The sequence below is a fragment of the Anas acuta genome, chromosome 3, assembly GCF_963932015.1.
Source record: "Anas acuta chromosome 3, bAnaAcu1.1, whole genome shotgun sequence".
NCBI classification, from domain to species: Eukaryota; Metazoa; Chordata; class Aves; order Anseriformes; family Anatidae; genus Anas; species Anas acuta.
The window spans coordinates 41,989,217-42,007,090 of record NC_088981.1 but is presented as its reverse complement, the minus strand read 5'-3'; the positions used below and the strand labels follow the sequence as shown (position 1 = coordinate 42,007,090).

General features: G+C 38.2%; 1 protein-coding gene across 1 annotated transcript in view; it reads left to right on the top strand.

Annotated features, from left to right (window-relative positions):
* DISC1 (DISC1 scaffold protein) overlaps positions 1 to 17,874 on the top strand; it is a 196,889-nt gene that overhangs the window by 59,713 nt on the left and 119,302 nt on the right. The window contains 2 exon segments of the mRNA XM_068676788.1: positions 1,880 to 2,009; positions 5,882 to 6,117. Of these exon segments, the coding sequence (XP_068532889.1) occupies positions 1,880 to 2,009; positions 5,882 to 6,117 (366 nt within the window).

The following is a 17,874-nucleotide window of genomic DNA, read 5'->3' as shown; positions in this document are numbered from 1 at the left end:
GATGTCCAAAGTGTCCTTTTTCAACTTGAAAATGAAACAAATGACTAGCCCCAGAAGACCAGAACATTGCAGTTTTACTGTAATCAAGCCAGTCTCATCTTCTTGCAAATGAAGAACTTTTAAAATGAAAAGCGTGTATGGCAATTTATTTGTTTAATATATGAGACTGACGTTCATGCCCTGATTTTGTTTTACATGATTGAATTATGAGATGAATTTTTAGGTAAATGCACTCAGCGTTGGGATATTGTGGGCATGTGGTAGGAGCCAAGTCTGGTTATGTTTAGGTTAGGAACAATACCAACTTCGTGTGGTAACACAGGCTCAGTGAGATCAGGGAGATTTTGTTTCTGTTTCATCAATACCAAGCAGGCAGATATTTATGTGATTTCCAAGGGGTTCTCAGGAAAACCTTGGTTGTTGTGTAATATTTTCTAGGTTTTGATCAGCTGCTTAGAAATTTCGGTTGCACGCAGTTTTCAGAAAGATGCAGCTTGCTTTAAACAACCAAACAAAAAAAAAACCCTGCACTAACTGTATACCTGCTTAAGATATAATCATTCTAGTGGTGGAGTGTTATGAATCTGAAGGTAACATGTAGCATCCTTACCTCTTTTTTTTAAATTATTATTTTTTTTAAAAAAAAGAATGCTGGAAAATGTGGTTGGCCGAAGCCCCCATAATCTGTAAGGCAAGGCACAGATACACAGATATCCTAGCACCTCACACATGGGTGCCTGATTTACTGTGTTGTTGCAGAAATGAAGATACACAATCATTACATGAATTTTGTTTTAAGTAATAATGCCATTTATTTTGGAACTGTTTTTTTTTGCCTTTTTTAGTACATTTTAGCCCACAGAGAGGGAGTAAAGCGTGTATTCTTATGATGCTGCAGAAGAGACATGAATCTTATGTTCTACATTGTTAAACAGCTGTGCATGGAGATTGTAATTGTGTGATTAATCACGCTTACACCACCTGTGATGCATGTTTTTTTGTGTGGCATTTATGTTTTTGTTTTGTAAGATTACAGTGGGAAATCATGCTTCAAAAATGTCCTTCATTTGAGACAAAGTTTTATCTATTTATTTATTTTAAACACTCTACTAAAATGCATCACTACCCTTCATGTGGAAATGTAGGTACTTGTCTCAGGAGATGGACATGGAAGTGCCATTGGCCTTACAAGTGTGCATGCCTTTACGCAAAAACATACATGGCAAAATAGGTTTGTGTTGTTTGCAGGTGCATTTTGAGAGGCTGATTATAAACTTGACACTTAATGTAACGCGCTGATTATCTTGGGGTCCAATCATGCAAAGATTTACAGCTGAGGGCTGTACCGACCACTGTGAGGAATCCCACTGACTGCGAGTTTGAAAGAGCTCGCTGTGCAAGAGAGAAATAAAACTTGGCATTGTGGAGCAAACGCTCCAGATGATCTCTAGTGTGGGTTCCAAAAGCTGACAGAAGCTGCAAAAAAATGGCTTTGGCAAGTTTCTAAACTTCTGTCTGAAAGAGATTTCTCTCTGTATTGATGGAAATTACATGCCTTAGTTTTGTCTATTTCAAGGCGGTGAATGATAAATTTCTGAAAAATGAAGTAGCTGGGGGAAGCCTGAAGCTATACAAGTTTTCCTTTTTCCTTCTTCTGCGTGTTGTAAAAACAGTGTAAATGTTTGATATAATAAAGGAAGATATGCCAAGGGAAATGTCTTGCTCACTAACTGTGTATCTGTTTAAGATGTAATCATTCTGGTGGCAGAGTGTTATGAATCTGAAGGTAACATGCAGCATTCTTACCTCTTTAATCTTGAAACAGTCAATACCCAGTGATAACACTAATTCTTAGCTTTTGTCTTTACCTCCCTCAAAGGGTTAGAAACGAGGAAACCCAGCTTTGGCATGAAAACGAACATAAACTTTTGAGATCCACTTACAAGGAGAGGATGCAGGTTTCGGCCACAAAACGAAAGCAGCTTTTTCAAGAAAAGAAATGGCTACAGGTAACAAACCTGCCAAGTTGTCTCAAAGAACCAGTGCTGTGTGGGAAAAAGCTTGTAAGCTGTCGCACAGAATTAAATAAACTTATTGTAATAGTGACTTTGTTCTGTGCAGCAATTAGAGCCTTGGCTGTAGTCCAGTTGATAATCTAAGTGATGATTGGAGATGGCAGCCGCAGGAGCTGTGTTAATCTCATTAAAGAAAAGCAAAGCTGGAAGGCTCAGTGGCTTGTGTGTATGCTTTAACTTTCCTCATTATCTTTTTTTAAGTCTGCTCTTTATGTCCTAATTTGCCATTTTTAATTTTCATCGATCTTCAGAAATTTTTATTTGAAAACAAAGAATTTAGACAGATGCAATCTTTGATCCATTTCTGGTTAGATTTGATTATCAATATGTGATTTACCAGCTTTTGTTCCTGGAAGATGATTGATACCTTTCATTAGGATGAAGCAATCATCACGGAGCAGTTGGCATTTACCAGCATAACTTTACACTGATACGTGATGCCACAACATGGTAGTGTTGGCAAATGGAATGTTTTAAGATGGCTTCTGTCCAATTTTAAATCTGTAAGCCGTTTAAGCATAGTTTAGCTCTGTTTTTTTTCCTTTCAAAAACCTCAATTTACTGTCTAGCATAGGTCTTTGCTCCATCTCCTTTTAAATCTTGGTGGTAACATTCAGAACTGTGACATCTTAGTTTTATTTCTCTGCTCTTTTCTTGAAATCTCATTATTTGTAATACTTTTCTTCCTTTGATCTAATAGTTAAATAATATGTGTGTATACAAACAAATACATATATATAAGAAGAAAGAAATGGTGAAAAAATCTTAGATGGCCATTGCAAAGTCATACTCAGATAACTTACTTCTCCATCCTAGTCATTACCTTTGCATTGTTTGGATTTATTTCATAAACATGTAAGAACAGATATAGTCTAGTTTAATGTTACCAGCGTCTGGAAAACTAGTTTTGGTAATCTTGATACCTAGCCAACTGCATCAAACTATCCATCTGAAAACTGCTGTGCTTAAGATTTCATGCCAGGTAATGTTTTAATGCTTACTCCAGGTGAATTTTTATTTCTATATAGAGACACTAGGGACAAATTAGCCACAGCCTTTACAGGCACACTATTTTTGATCAAAATGTTTGTGATTTTTAAGTTCTAGAAGAGGCTGACCTGTGATGATTGGTGGCTTCCAGCATCTGTTAAGGTTTTAATCTGTCCCAAAGTCTCACATAACTGAAATTATTATTATTATATTCTGAGCCCTATTTTCCCTTTCCTTCTACCCTCTGTCCTGCTGGTTCTGCATTTATATTCAGGGCTTTGATACAGCTTGTGATGATATTCAGATTTACCCAGTAATGTTTCTACTGCAATCTGTACTTCGTGGACAACACAAGCCCTAAGTGAAGTTTGATGTTCACCATTAGTAGCGGTTAGTGGTCATGTTAGAAATCCCAGTTTTAAACTCAAATGCAAAAAGTAAAACTCTAGCTTATGTTTAGTGAGCTAAATATCATCTGTTGCTCCACGCTGAGGCGTTGTCCTTCTTATCCATTCCTGGAGGCTGCCCTAAGAACACTTTAAAGGTTTCTTGGCCTTTCTGGAAAAGAGAGAAAATTCCAGTTTACTGGCTAAAATTTCCATTCTCTCAAGAGTAAACTGTTCCAAAGCAGAATAGCTTTTTCTTTGTGAATGCAGATTGTATGCTTCTGCTATCTAACTTGTAAAAATATTTCAGTACTAAAAGTGTTTGTAAAACCAAATTCTGTTCATCTCCTTTTCTGTTCCCTTGTAGGTTGCTTATTGCAGTGATTGCAATTACGACATTTGCAAAGAATATGAAGGTCTTTGTATTAAGTAGGGCTTATTAAGATTTTGGCAGGATTCCCAATATAGTAATACAGAGACAGAATTGTCCTTTGTGCACACTAAAAGCCTGATTTGAGACTCAAAGAAACAACACTGATGTTTTTGGCCTGCTGACCTTTCTGTCCTTGGCCAAACACCCGTGGGTTGAAACATGGGCCACTCTATTTCCTTATAGCGAAATGTAAATAATAAAACAAAGGTGGAAAATAATTGATGTATGTACTGCACAGCACTAATATAACTTGATTTCTTTTGAGCCACTTCAACCTTTTCATGTGCAGGGGACTGTTTCTTGTTTTAAGTAATACTCATGGAGAGTCAGGGAGCTTTTTATAGTGCAACAAAGCATAAAATACGTTTGTTTATAAGATGAGCATTACTGAACTAAGCTTTGCTTAAATTTCACTGAAAACATTTGAAGAATGTTAAGGTTTCAAAGTGAAGCACTTAAAAAGACAAAAAAAGAAAAAGTCAAAAATCAGTTACCTGCACATGGTATGTATGTTTTGTGAAAGTCTTGAGTCTTTAATTATAAAAGCATGCGTTTTTTTTCTGGATCTCTCATACATTGCTGAAGAAGTACTTGTTGAGATATTCAAAATAGCATTTTATCTTCATTACTTGATATCCAGCCCCAAAATCTTCTTACTGTACACCGCTCAAACCCTCTTTTGGATGCAGATTTATTAATTTTGGTGAATTGGCTCTTTTTACACCATCAATCAGCATGGCATCTGAGTGATTCAAAACCACTTAATTTTTTCTGTGCAACTGTCTTTGGTTGAAGAGATGCCAATTTTACAGATAGAGAATCAAGTAGTGAGTTATCATTAAAAGCTACGTGGTAATTTTTAATGTCAGTTTTGTAATGCCTAGTTACTTACCTGAAAGAGGTCCTTTTTTCCTTTTTTTTTTTTTTTTTCCCTCCCCCCACATTTTTTTTTAATTGGACTGAATAAGGTCATAGGAAATTACAAGCTTTGATTTCTGTTGAGAGTCTATAGATAGTACTTCAGAGACCCCTCTTGTAGGTTGTATGGAAAATGGTGAACATTCAATCTGTGACTGTGTGTGCAGATAATAGGCTAAATGGCTTGCAAAGTTTTACAAAGACTGTAAGAAATGTAGGAATAGAATCAAATTCTCCAGCATGACGTTCAGCAATTTAGATCATGAGTAGTTTGATTTTTATTTGTATTTTTTTTTAATTTCCTTTTCAAATTCTGGGAAAAAATGAGCCAAAAACGATATATTAAATAATTTTATTAACTCAGCAACCCAAATTCCTTCATGAAGTGCTCGTTCCTTGGGCGCAAGCCATCTGTTGGGTTTCCAAGGAGAAATTAGAATGTGCTTTTGCAGGAAACATCACTATCATAATATGTGGTGTTTAAACTTCTGGCAGGATTAGTGCAACTAAGGTGAAGCTTCGGTCATTTATTAAGTTGGGAGGAGGGATTTTGTGTTTCCAATTAAAAGTAAATAATAATAAAAAGGACTAGATAGCGGTTCACCACTTGTGTCCTGTGCCAGATACTGAATGGGAAGCCTGGAGGAACCCTTGCAGGGATATCCTGCAGCAGGATGGATAGATGGTTGTTCACCTTAGCTGTCAGTCTGACACAGGATTCTGTGATTATGGCTGAACTGAGATATTGTTTCTCTCTCTTTTTTTTTTTTTTAACAAAGTTTTTAACTTAGGAATTACTGGTGTATTTTAAAGGGAAAAGGTGCTTGTTGCAGTTGATTTTGGCAGAGGAACCTGCCATACGGTGTTGAAATGCAGGTGGGGTTTCAGACTGTAGAAATGCTGGTTTCTAAACACAACAGATGTAAGGATTTTTGCATGTCAACAAAAGGCTGTCTTCTCATCTAGTGTTGTGCTAAATCGGGCAACCTTAATTCAAGATGCTTCTAAGACATTATTTTAGGGACATACCAATGTCCTTAATGTTGTTCATAGTAAACTGTGGTTTCTGTTCCACGCAGAAAGAAATTGAAGACCTCCGAGCAAGGCTGGCTGTATTGGAAGCAAAAGATCAACAGCTAAGAAGAGAAATTGAAGAACAAGACAGGCTTATTCAGTCACAGGACTGTGAACTGACTGCTTTACTTGGCTGTGTTTCTTTGAGAGAACTACAGGAAATAAGCAAGGCTGTGGATGACACGTTAGCATCCTCCTATCAAATTCCATTCAGTTTGGATCTTCCGGGGACAATAAAGAGGTATTTAAATATCAATATGTTGTCAGTGATGTAAAGGGTCTTGTACCTTCCCAGTGTGGCGTTGAGTTGGCTGCCAGTTGTTTTCTTGGTAATTGTGCCAGCTAATTAGCTGGGTTCAGACACTTGAAAATTTCTAAGAACAGATACGAATATACTTCTACAGGAAGGAAGACATTGCAGTGATTTGAAAGTCTTGTACTTCATATTATTTTATGGTAGAGAGCCACCTACAGAAAGTATTTGAATCCATCAGTTGTTAATACCTGTCATCAATTTAAGCTATTTTCGTTAACCGTTGGATTTTTTTTCCCTGGTTTGATAATGCAGTAATTGCAATGTGTTTCCTGCAGTCTGAAAACATGCACTAGGCACCATCCAGATAAATCTTAGAGATGTTTCTTGCTTCAATGAACTTCCAGTTGTAATAAAGACTACTGCGATAAGCGTTAGGCTCAGACAGTGGAATTGAGGTAGCAGGGAAAGGAGCTTGAAGACTTTTGGGACACCTACAGTTAAATGCACAGCACACAGTTCTTTTAAATGGAAAAGTTGCTACTCTTGCTAACCTTTTCGAAATAACCTCATCTTTATTTACAAAAGCAATAGAAGTGCTTCAGGGCCTAAACTTTACTGACAGTCAATGGGATGTTGGTGATGGAACTTTGAAAGTGTTACTTCTTCTGTGTCACCAGGACAAAACAAAATCCCCGTTTATCCTAACTTTCATTCCTTCCAGATAAGCAATAGCTATATTGCTTCCAATTTTTTCCTCTCTTCATGTTTATTGGATTTAGTTTAGTTATATTAACATTCATGAGGAATTGCTGCTCATGTGTGCTAATTTATACAGATTTTTTTTTAAGTCAGCAGAACGTCTCGTAGAGGACACATCCCAAAACCTTTTGAGGTTTGTTTAAAATTTTAAATTAGGTTATGGGAAATAGTTTCTTGACTTGTTTAGTTTGTTTTAATAGCTGCTTATACTTGTGTTCCTGAGATTGAGGAATAAAAGGTCTCGAGCAGTCTGTCTGAAAACCCATGCTTTGATTTGAGTTTTCTCTTAGTTTTGGATTTGCTTACAAAAGAATATTCAGATTTTTTTTTTTTCTCTCAGACTGCTGATGCAACATTTGAGTTGCACTTAACTCTTCGGAATATTCTTTAAAGATGTCTTTAATTAGTACTGGTTCAGAAGCAACTTTCTCTGAGTGCTTTGCTCACCAGTGCCCAGTGCCATGAATAACACAATGACTTCAGGGAAAGCAGGCATTCATTATTGGCAGTGAGTTCAGAACTTTAATAAAGATAAATAATTTCCTTTTTTTTTTTTTTTTTTTTTTGAATGACGCTTTGAATGGGCCTTGTTCTGTTTTAGTTTTGTGTATTGATCAAATTTTGTGTCACGGGGGCCAATGATCAGGTTCTTCTGCTCTCTTTACCATAACCAGATTTCGTTCCCCTATTGTAGATGGGGCTGAATAAATGCTAGATTGGCATGCATGAGTCAGACATGCTTAGGATGAGACAGGATGCTTAGTCAGACATCTTTGACAGCCTTCAGGAACAGTTTAAATCTCCTACTTCAGGCGGTAGTTGTGTGCTCTTGTCAAGTACAAAGGCTTTTTTGGATGTGACCTGATGGCAATGGTGGAAATGCCCACCTATTGCATAGTCACGTGGAGCCTAGGGCCCTTGGTTCAGAAACTGGAAATCTCTGCATTTAGGTCCATTGCAACCTGACTTGATCTGAACCTACAGCTTCAAAGCCAGCTCTTACCTGCTGAGAACTTCAGTACCCTGGAAGGGAGTTGCTCAGTGACATTTCTTACTCTGGGCCATAATGTATCCAGGAATGCAAAATGCAGAAATCTGGCAAACGGCAACAAAGCAAATTGGCAAGAGGAAGGGTGGAGAGTGTTGATGGTTATAGCACTGAGCTGAGATGGGAAAGACATATGGTGGGTTGTATTTGTTGAGGGAGTTGGCAACTGTCCATTGGTGAAGCACTAGCGTACTGTTTTTTTCAAATGAGAAGCAAAAGTGAACTGGTAGGAACATGTCACAACCTGGCTGATGCGGCCTTTCAAAGAAGCAAGGTGTACCCTTCACTCTGTTCAACAGGTTCTTTCCCTTGCAGGAAATGGTGGCTGTGAATTAAAAAAAAAAATAAAATTGGAGGAGTTTTCTGTGTATGATGTGGCTTCTTGGTCTGCTACAGCCCATTAAAATATTATAGAATAATTTAGGAAGTCATCGTGTCCAACTCCTGCTCAAAGCAGGACCACTATTTCAAAGTTAGATCAGGTTGCTCAGGGCCCCATCTGTCTAAGTTTAGAATATCTCCGAGCATTGAGACTTTGCTGCCTCACTAGGCAAACTATGTTTGACCACCCTTGCTGTGAACACTTTTTTTGGTCCCATATCTAGCCAGAATTGCCCTTATTGCAACTTGCATTGGCTTAAATCAGTATGTTAGGTAAGAGGTTAAAAACTTGACTAAGCCAGTTCAGCATATTAGTTTTAAATTCTGAAGTCCTGGGATATATAATGTGAAAAAAAAATCTGGAAACGTCCATATGATTTTGAGTCACTGCAAAGGAAAATCGTGAAAGTCTTCTAAAGTTTGGGCTATCTTTGTGAGAAATGAACCTATTATTCATGCACATTTACTAAAGAACAGTGCTTATGTCAAAAGTCGTTCAATACTGATGGGCTATAAATGACAAGCTCCTGGGTATAGGGTTGCAAAATATTGTGTTTTTATTCCAACTGCATTGTGCTAGTCAGTAAAGTACTATATAAAGTGTGCTTTTGCATAATTATTTGTTGGGTACATGAATTGCTTTCAGCACTGGAATAATGCAGGGCTGATGTGAAGCATCTCTTTAAACAATCTGTGCTATAATGAATCATATTGAGTGGCTCGCAGCTCACCATAAAAATACAAATTATTTAGCTTTTCTTGGCCTTAATGTTATTAAACAGCAACTTATTAAAGCAAACTTCAGGGAATGCGAGAGAACATCTTAAATGAAGAATAATTACCCAGATAAAAATGTGCAGAAGGAGGGGTGCAAGTCAGTGTGACATTAGGTTGAGCGTTGTTTCAAGTTTTTTTTTTTCTTGTCAAGCATTATTATTTTCAGGAAGATTAATAATCCTTTGTTTTGTCTTGTTTATCTTTTTTCTGTGGTGGACTTTTTCTGAAAACAAAAAGCCTTTGTCAGTAACTATAACATGCTTTGAGTTTGAAGACAAATGTTACACACTTTACCCTGGGCTCTTTGGTGAGGGCTACTGGGGGCCTAAGTTAAAACATAGCCAGTTAATGTGCAATCAAATATGTTAGCTTCCATTTTGACAGGGATTCTTATCTAGGTTGAGACCATACAACATCATCATTTTGCTCAAGACAGGTCTAATTACCCTTGGTAAATTAAAGGGTGTGATCATTATTCTAAAAGAAGGAAATTGCAGTATAAAAGCTCAGCTCCCTTGCATGGGGTTGTGTGCTAGAAATGTGTTCAAGAAGTGGGAGCAGCTGGTGTTGTGTGTGCCATGACACGTTTGTGTTTTAACTCAAGATGACATACTGAAATCAGAGAAAAATAGGTCTAAGTGTTAAGTGTGAACTTTCTCCTGGAGGTTGCAAAGGTAACAAAATGAATCCTCTTCATAAACTTTTCTGAAAAGGGGGACACTTAAAACGTATTTCTGAAACTGTGTAGTTTCTAATTATAAAATAAAACAAATTTAATTATTTGATTTACTCTTTTCAGTGTCTCTTCAGTTTCTCTCTTTTTTTTCCTTTTTTTCTTTTCACATCACAATGAAAACTGGGGAAGTCTGTTATGCTTCTGTTCATTATGTTCATATTTAGTTTCATTTAGCATTTTTTTCTTTTGGTTTTACCCATATCTCCAGATGTATGTGACTCTACAGCATGTCATCCTTAAAATAAATCGCACAGTTCCATATGGACTATTGTCTGGGCACCGAATGTTGCTTGAAAGAAAGAAATTCAATTAAATATCTTTCAAAATATTTGAATACTCCACCTCTTCTTCCACCCTTCCCATGGAGCAGTTTTTAATTAGTAAGAATTTGTTCCACAGTGTATGTGTGGGATCTTCAGCAGTTATGGAAATTTTCTACTCTGTGTATTAGTTGTTATAGCACTGTCAGGGCTGGTGGCAGAAGGAACTGAACTTGAAGTTTTATGCAACCAGTTCACTCTGCTTCAGTGATGCCTGGAGCTCATCTGACAAAGATTAATTCAAAGTGAAATACAAATGCTCAGGGGATTGAAAACCTTATTAGTTGGAATATACTCAGAGCATTCAGCAACTTCAGTTGAGGCCAAAGCCTGGTAAAGCCAAAGAAGGTGTTATTTTTAGAGAAGTTGGTTTTCTTGGGGAAAGTGGAGAAAACAAGACTTACATGTAGTTTCCTTTGTTAGGTTAGAAAAAGTAGAAGCACTGTTCAGAATGGGCAACTTTCATTAGGAGAGTTGGCTTTGTACACGTTTTGTTGTTCTTCAAAGTAATGTCTCTTGAAATTCCTAGTCAAATTAGTGGTTAGCAAGCTCTGTGAAATTACTGAAGAGTCCTGAATGATACAGCCGTATGTGTTCGCATCAGCCTTTCCACAAAAGTCTTAGCTTTGAAGAATTGCATTTAGGAGAAGCAAAACAAATTGGACCCTATCTTTCCAAAAAGGTACCTGTTGTTTGCTAGATAATGTGCATGCTGTCTGAGAAAGTCCTTTTTAAATGTATGATTTGAGATTTTCTTTGGCTGTTTCTGAGCAACTGCATACATATTAAAAATATCCTCTGGGAATAGAGGGGTAATGCAAATACAAAGAGCAAAGGGATGAAATGGGTTTATAGCATCTAAAAGTTTCTACTACAGTGCACAGAATGCTAATGTTTCTGGCTATTTGATGGGTCTGTGTGGAGGCTAGCAGAGAAATGAGTTGTACTTGGAATGCCTGATACTCTAAGTCCTTACTTATGGGAGTTTGGGGGGATGTTTTGAGCTTTTTTGTTGTCTGTACTTTTTCAGGATTTCACAGTTCTGATCGTGCTTGATTACAAATAGAAAGTGATGTTGGCTAGACAGGCAAAATAATCTCATTTTTTTTAAATTTTTATTTTTTCCTGAATATTTTGAGAGATTACCATGCCGTGTTATGAATCGGACCATGAAGACCAGATGATTAGTAGACCTCTTAGCACACTGCATAATTATGCAGCAACTTCTCTGGAAGTTGCTGTTGCGTCCTTCTGATGCAACTTAATTTCCTTCTGTGTCTTTCCCTTGGTGGGTGATTTTGCATGCTGCTCTTGGAGGGTGTCAGCAATCCTCTGGTGCTTCCTTGACAGAAAAGTTTTCTGTTCTTCTGACCAGTCTTTACCTCTCCTGGTGTAGATTGTCATGGCCTAACTGTAGTTTGCCTTCCCAGATACATCTGTATTTCACCAGTGATGTAATAAGCACGTGTATTCATTGAAAACCACTTTTTACATATGGAATATGCCATGCAAAGAAGTACTGCTCAGCACCAGAAACTGCTCTTCCTGTTGTTCACTTGTGTCCCAGTCATAAGCTTTGGGCATGGGAGTCTTCAAGACTTCTGACAGCTTTAGTTTTCCCCCCAGGCGTGCTCATGTTGACTTAATTTGGATCAGTGAAGAATCATTTCCCATGGCATGAGGAGGATGCACAGGTCAGCCTGAGTATTAGCCTTATTGGCTTGACTTAGGGCCCTTTCAAACTGCTCTGATTTTATTTTTTTTTTTGTCTAAAGCTTAACACAGAATTTTACAACTCTGTGGTAGGAAATTTCTCTGACTACATTCTTAGAAGAACCAAAATACAGTTATGGGGTTCTTGGAATAAAGCAGAGCTGGCACCACGGCTGCTACTATAGCTAGATGTGATGAAGGTAGCATGGTGCCCTGTGTTTTTAATCGTAGTTCTTTTGTTTAATGATCCATTAATTTTTCTTTGTGCTAAGCTTCAGTCACCTTCACAAAAACTGCAGCAGTTTGCAGTGGAGGAGCAGATGCACAGATGCTTCTTGGCATCTGCGGAAGACCCTGCCCTTGGAAATTCCCCAGTCTATTTGCAGGGAGAGTGACCGACCACACAGCCAGCTACCTCTGCCACAAGGGCTTTTTGAGGGAAACTCCAAATTTCATCTCAAATGTCAGACCACAGCCCAAGCTGTGATAATGCGATTGTGTCATTTTCAGCAGTGTCCCACAGCTGGGTTTGTGTTTCGAGGAGACTTTTGCCTCAGCTTCCTCAAAGGAGTTTGCTACAAGTTTTTGTGAGAGTCAAGTTGTAGGTGAGAGAAGGAGCCTGCTTCTTGTTTTGTGCCTGCTTCTTGTTTCTGACTAGCTAGGAAGCTCAGCTTTCTTTTTGTAGACAGATAAGAGCTTTCCTCTCCATTTTGTCTGCCTAGGATTGATTTCATTCTCTTGTTCTCTGCCTAGGATGGAAGGGTAGACCTGTAGGGCAAGTGGCTTTGTTTCTTCTTTCTCACTTGTGGGAGCGACTCTAAAAGAAACTTTATACCGAATAATGGCATGCCAGACAATGTCTGTCTGTGCTTCAGCACATGAAATGAATTTGCTTCCTCTAAGGTAGGAGCTGCCAGAGTTAGAAGTTGTGGCAAAAGCAACTTCACAGAGTTGCCTGTGCCTTGCTGCTGTTTCTGAGCCCAGTTCCTTGTTCCGTGGCTCTGTGGTTCATCGTGACTCAGATCTAGTGGTGCAGTGGGAACCTCTGTTGTAGGGAGGAAAAGGGCTTCCACAAAGTCTGCTTCTGCACCACAGGCACTGGCCTTCCTTGGAAGAACAGAAGGGGTTGGAAGCACAGTAAGAAAAGGAGAAAATAAGTCTTCAAACCTTGAGAATAGATCACTGCTAGCAGCCTGAAATATTTTGGAGCAATCTTGGAGGCAGGTTTTTATCCTTTCAAAGCAGGATTGTAGAAGGAAAAAAGTCACAGCAGAAAGATGAGTACCATCCGCTTGAGTACCCATGTGTGCAGTGTAATGAGGAATCTGTTTTTCCCTGCTGAGCATCTGGTTTTTCCTGCTTGCCTTAGCAGCATCCAGTGAGATGCAGCAGCCCATAACGTCCGGGCCCCATATGTGCTGATTCCTCTGGGTATGTGTGCATTTTAAAGAGATTTATTCCTCTTTGGGGAAAAATGACCAGCTGTCCCTGTCAGTGTATGATAGTGAATTTGTATGTAATAAAGAGAAACAGTTCACAGCGATGTCCGGGGATAGACCCTTTCGGTCAGTGAAGTACAGAGGATGTTATTCTTAGGAGAATAATTGCAGCTGCCCTGGGCAGGCTCTAGCTCATGTGCAGTTCTCTCATGCACTACAGAAAGATGTAGTAGAAGAATGGAGATTTCTTAACACAACGGAAAATGTGGGGAAAGCGTTGTGATGTTTTGAACTGCTGCTACAGAGAGAATTCGATTGTGCCTTTGTTTTCAGTCTGATGCTCCTGTTTCAGGTAGCAGCTGGAACAACAACTGAGACAACCACGCTGCGCTGCGGCAGCAGCTGACAGGAGAGTGGCGGGCGGCGCAGCAGTGTGTGAGTGCTTGCTTGAAACAGGCGGACACTTCAGCTGTCTGAATGGTGTTCTGTAAGGCCAGAAGATTTCTCAATACCTAACAATGAAAATTCAGCTTGGAATCTTTATTGAAGATGCCAGCAAAGTGACTGTGGACTAGCTGTTTCTGTTGGAGAGGTTTTATGTTAAACAAACAAACAAAGAAAAAAACACACAAAACCAACCTTATTAATCTTTCTTGCATAAGATCACGAAGTATCATCTAACACTCTGAGTTTTCTGCAAGTCTCCTGTAATGGGAGCTAATGTTTGGCAGCATGGCAGCAAATAAGGGTGGTCTCAGTTTAGAAATCTTGTGTAAGTAAGAGCTTTTGGGTAAGGCGGTGAGTTGTTATTATAGTCCATTTCACATAAATACGACCAAGGCTTAGTCTCTGAGAGTAGACAAAGGCAAGTGCAGTCACCCAGCACCCCATGAGTCAGTGGGAAACCTTCCTGGTGAGCTGAGGTTGTACAAAAATGTTGGGAAAGTGTACTTCTAGGACTGCTTCTTGATGAACACTGAGTAAAAGAGCTTATGTATTGAGGTCATCCTTGACATAAAACAAAAAAAATACTTCTCTGCGAAATAGTAGGTAGAAGAGCAAATTGCTGGAGCAAAACCAACTCTGATGTTTCAGAGCTAGGTGCATAATTTTGCATTCTCATTCATATGCCTTGGAGAACTTTGCAGATTAAAATGGTGCAGAAGGTCCAATGCTCCTATACCTTGGAGTACATCTCTTGATAATTTTTGTCTCAAATCAGATTAATTTTTGAGGTTGGAAACTTTCCAAGGTGACACTTTGTGTTTTACTTCTTATTCAGGTGACTATTCCTTGTAACTGCCACAAATTTCCTCTTCAGTATGAATTATACACTTTTCTCTCCTTCTATTTCATGTCAAAGTCCACACCTCAAGAGCACTGACAGATTTAGATAGAGAAATTGGATTCTCACTATTCAGTTCAGCAGAAATTCTGCATTTTTATCAATGTTTAACCAACTCTGTCTTCTTATAGAAGTTTTCCATGGTCTGTATATCTAAGGAAAAATCAGAGTTTATTTGGAAAACTCTGACTTATATTTCAGGGAGGATTCTGTTTCCCTATCTTGAGATATGCTGTGTGTATATCCTGTTGTTCAAAGGCCTGTGGATCATTGCACAAAGTTGAAAAGGAAGTTATGTGTTTGGCTGAAATATTGCTTTTCTCCTATGGTAATATCCAGATGTGTAGCAAGTCAGGTTTATGAGCAGATCACACAGAATGAAGATAAACTTGTCATCCAGTGTCTTGATTGAGTAGACTCAAACTTTGTGGTGGAGTGTTAAAAAAAAGAAGGATAAATGTATAACATAGTGCTGTTTCACCGTAGTATACTTAAAGCAATCTAGTTCTGAAACTTCTTAATTGGGCAGAAGCACAGGACTAGAAACACCCCTGTAGGTCTTGTCCTGGTAAAAATCTGCATGTGGTTTCTGTAATAATGACTGTTAATTTTTCTTAATTTTTCTCAAGAAAACTTCAGTACATTTTCTTATTCTTTCTTTCAATTCTAGTTGTACCTGCCTAGGGTAAAGCTGCCCCTTGTTAAGTACAGTTTTGCTCAAAACCTCCCTTTTTTATTTTTTTCTGACTTGTCTTCAAAGCCTTCTGAGATATGCACATCAAGGGAACCGTAAAAGTACAAGAAAGTTATTGATCATTTGATTTGATTTTTATATGGTGGATTTATTCCTTAAAGGCCCACTGATGTACCCAGACTTAAAATTTCAGGTGGATTTTTGTTGGATTTTTGCCTTGATGTAGGCTGTGGTAGATGTTTACACCAAATGTTCCTTGAGTAGCACTTCTGATTTTACAAAGGTCTGGACAAAGGCTTTTTGGAAGGTCAGTTTCTGTTTGCTGCTAGAATAAAGATTACAAGTACAGGGCTTGGTTTGTGTATTTTGATCTTCTGAGAGAGCACAGCTTTTTGTTACTTCAGAATCTGAGAAGGCATTCTGTTAGGAAACTTCAAGTTAGAAAAGTCACGCTCTCTGCAGGCTGTATTGGGTTATTGATCGATTATCGGGCAGTCTTACTACTCAAAGGCCAAATTCAAACAACACTGTAAACTGAATTTGCTGATAATCATGAAAATACTCCTTAATAATTAATAATTGTTTTATTTAGGAGGGAATTCATATTCATATGAATTGAGATTCAGCCCATCGTGCTTTCTCATACACATATGACCTGAATAGAAGTAATTTTAAATTGTTCTGACTTGTATCTGGATTTAAAGGAATTGAAATATGGTTTTTGCTGACTGTAATATGCTATGGAGCTAGAAAGTGAAATAGCAGGACCTAGAGTAGTCTGTTAGGTGGCAGTAATGTAAGGAAAAATACTTGCTGTAAAGGGCACCCTTTGTCTTTCAGTCTCTGCAGGCTTAGATCAGAGATGCTTGCTCAGTTTCTTTACGAAAATAAGAATTTCCAGTATAGAATTTAGTTATTTATTTATACTGGTACCACATGTAGCACGTTCTTTTGTGCAGTTATAGAGACTGCATTCTGACTACATTTTTTGTCAATGTATGTATATTTTGTCATTAATACAGGAACTGTTTCTGTATATATTTATATATCTTGAATGTAGAGATCAGCATGACTTGCCTTTGCCCATTTTCATTCTTTGAATTTTTTCTTAGGAAGCCAAACATGAGTAGACAATAGTCTCATATGTGAAGGGAAGTATACTAGCAAAGTGGAAGGAAAGAAATTCAGAAACATGCCTTCCTTTAGTAGAAAGCCATTCTTCCCAGTATTGTGCTACTCGGCCTTCCTCTGAACAAAGCTACTTCCATAGTATCTGCAGTTCCTGCATGTAAATTATAGCTTCTTAGAATATTCTTTAAAAGGCTTTTTAAATACTTACTGTCATATAATAACATTTAATGTCTTCTCTGGTCATGTAGGAAGCATGTGGTAGAGTGACCAGACCACTCAATTCCCAGTGTGCCTTCGCTATCCCCTATTATACTGAATCTCTGAATCATTGCTTTTTTTTTTTTTTTTTTTTGCCTGCACACCATTTCTGACTGTGAGCATTATCTCAGCAGTTTCCAACTATATTATTACAATTCAACGTACTCAATATCTGTGTTCCTCAAGGTCACTAAAATGAGATACTTACAAGACACTGGCTTGCTTGAAGTAGTTGGGTCTTAAAATTTTTCACATAGTCTGTTATTACATGCCAAGTCAGCCTCAGGTCCTGTATGTGTAATATTCCCATATCTTCCTACAGTTCTCCAGCTGAAGTCCGTGTTTTGCCAATGTGTTACTTCATTTATCATCCAAAAAGGGTAATTCCTTAGCTTCTGCTTTCCTATTCTGGTCTGATATGTATACAACGAGACCCAATGATGTAGCAAGTCTACATTGCTTTTCTTCTCTCCTCATTAGGATCCTAATGTGTGTAAATCATTGCAAACAATTTAAATAGCCTATATGGCTATCTGCATGAATGAGAAAATTGTATATGATGTATAGATTGCTGTCAGTTCTGCAAGTGTTAATAACCTTTCTTTTCCTGCATTTAGTCATTTAAATTTGCGTTAATTGAATTCCTGTCTTATTCTAGTCCTCCTATCAGTCAGGTCAAGAACTTTACATTCTCGGCGATGGAGTTGGCTTATATTGAATTTGAGAAGTAACTTGCAAATGGTCCTTATAATAGATTGCAGCGACTGTGAGGACAAGCAGTCAGATTCTTGATTAGCTGTTCTGCCAGAGAAGAATAGCAATGAGTCAAAACTGCGGCCTTCTTCCCAGGCAAGAATTCAGTGTTATTCTAAGGAGCTCTTTTTAAAGCCGTTTTCCCTGGATAGTTGTAAGTAAAGCAACTTCTAAGCAGACAGCATACCCCTCTTAAAATGAAATATAATGCTCCAGGGTGCTGGTAAAAGAAAATAGTATTTCTGGTTCAAGTCACATGTAACAGATCGTGGCTGTTAAAACCCTTTGTTGGTAGAATGAATCGGTATTGACCGCCTGGTTTCTGTTGCGGGTCAGCTGGAGCATTAGCCTGTCAGTTAATTGGAAAGCTTGTGAGGGGCTTCTCTGT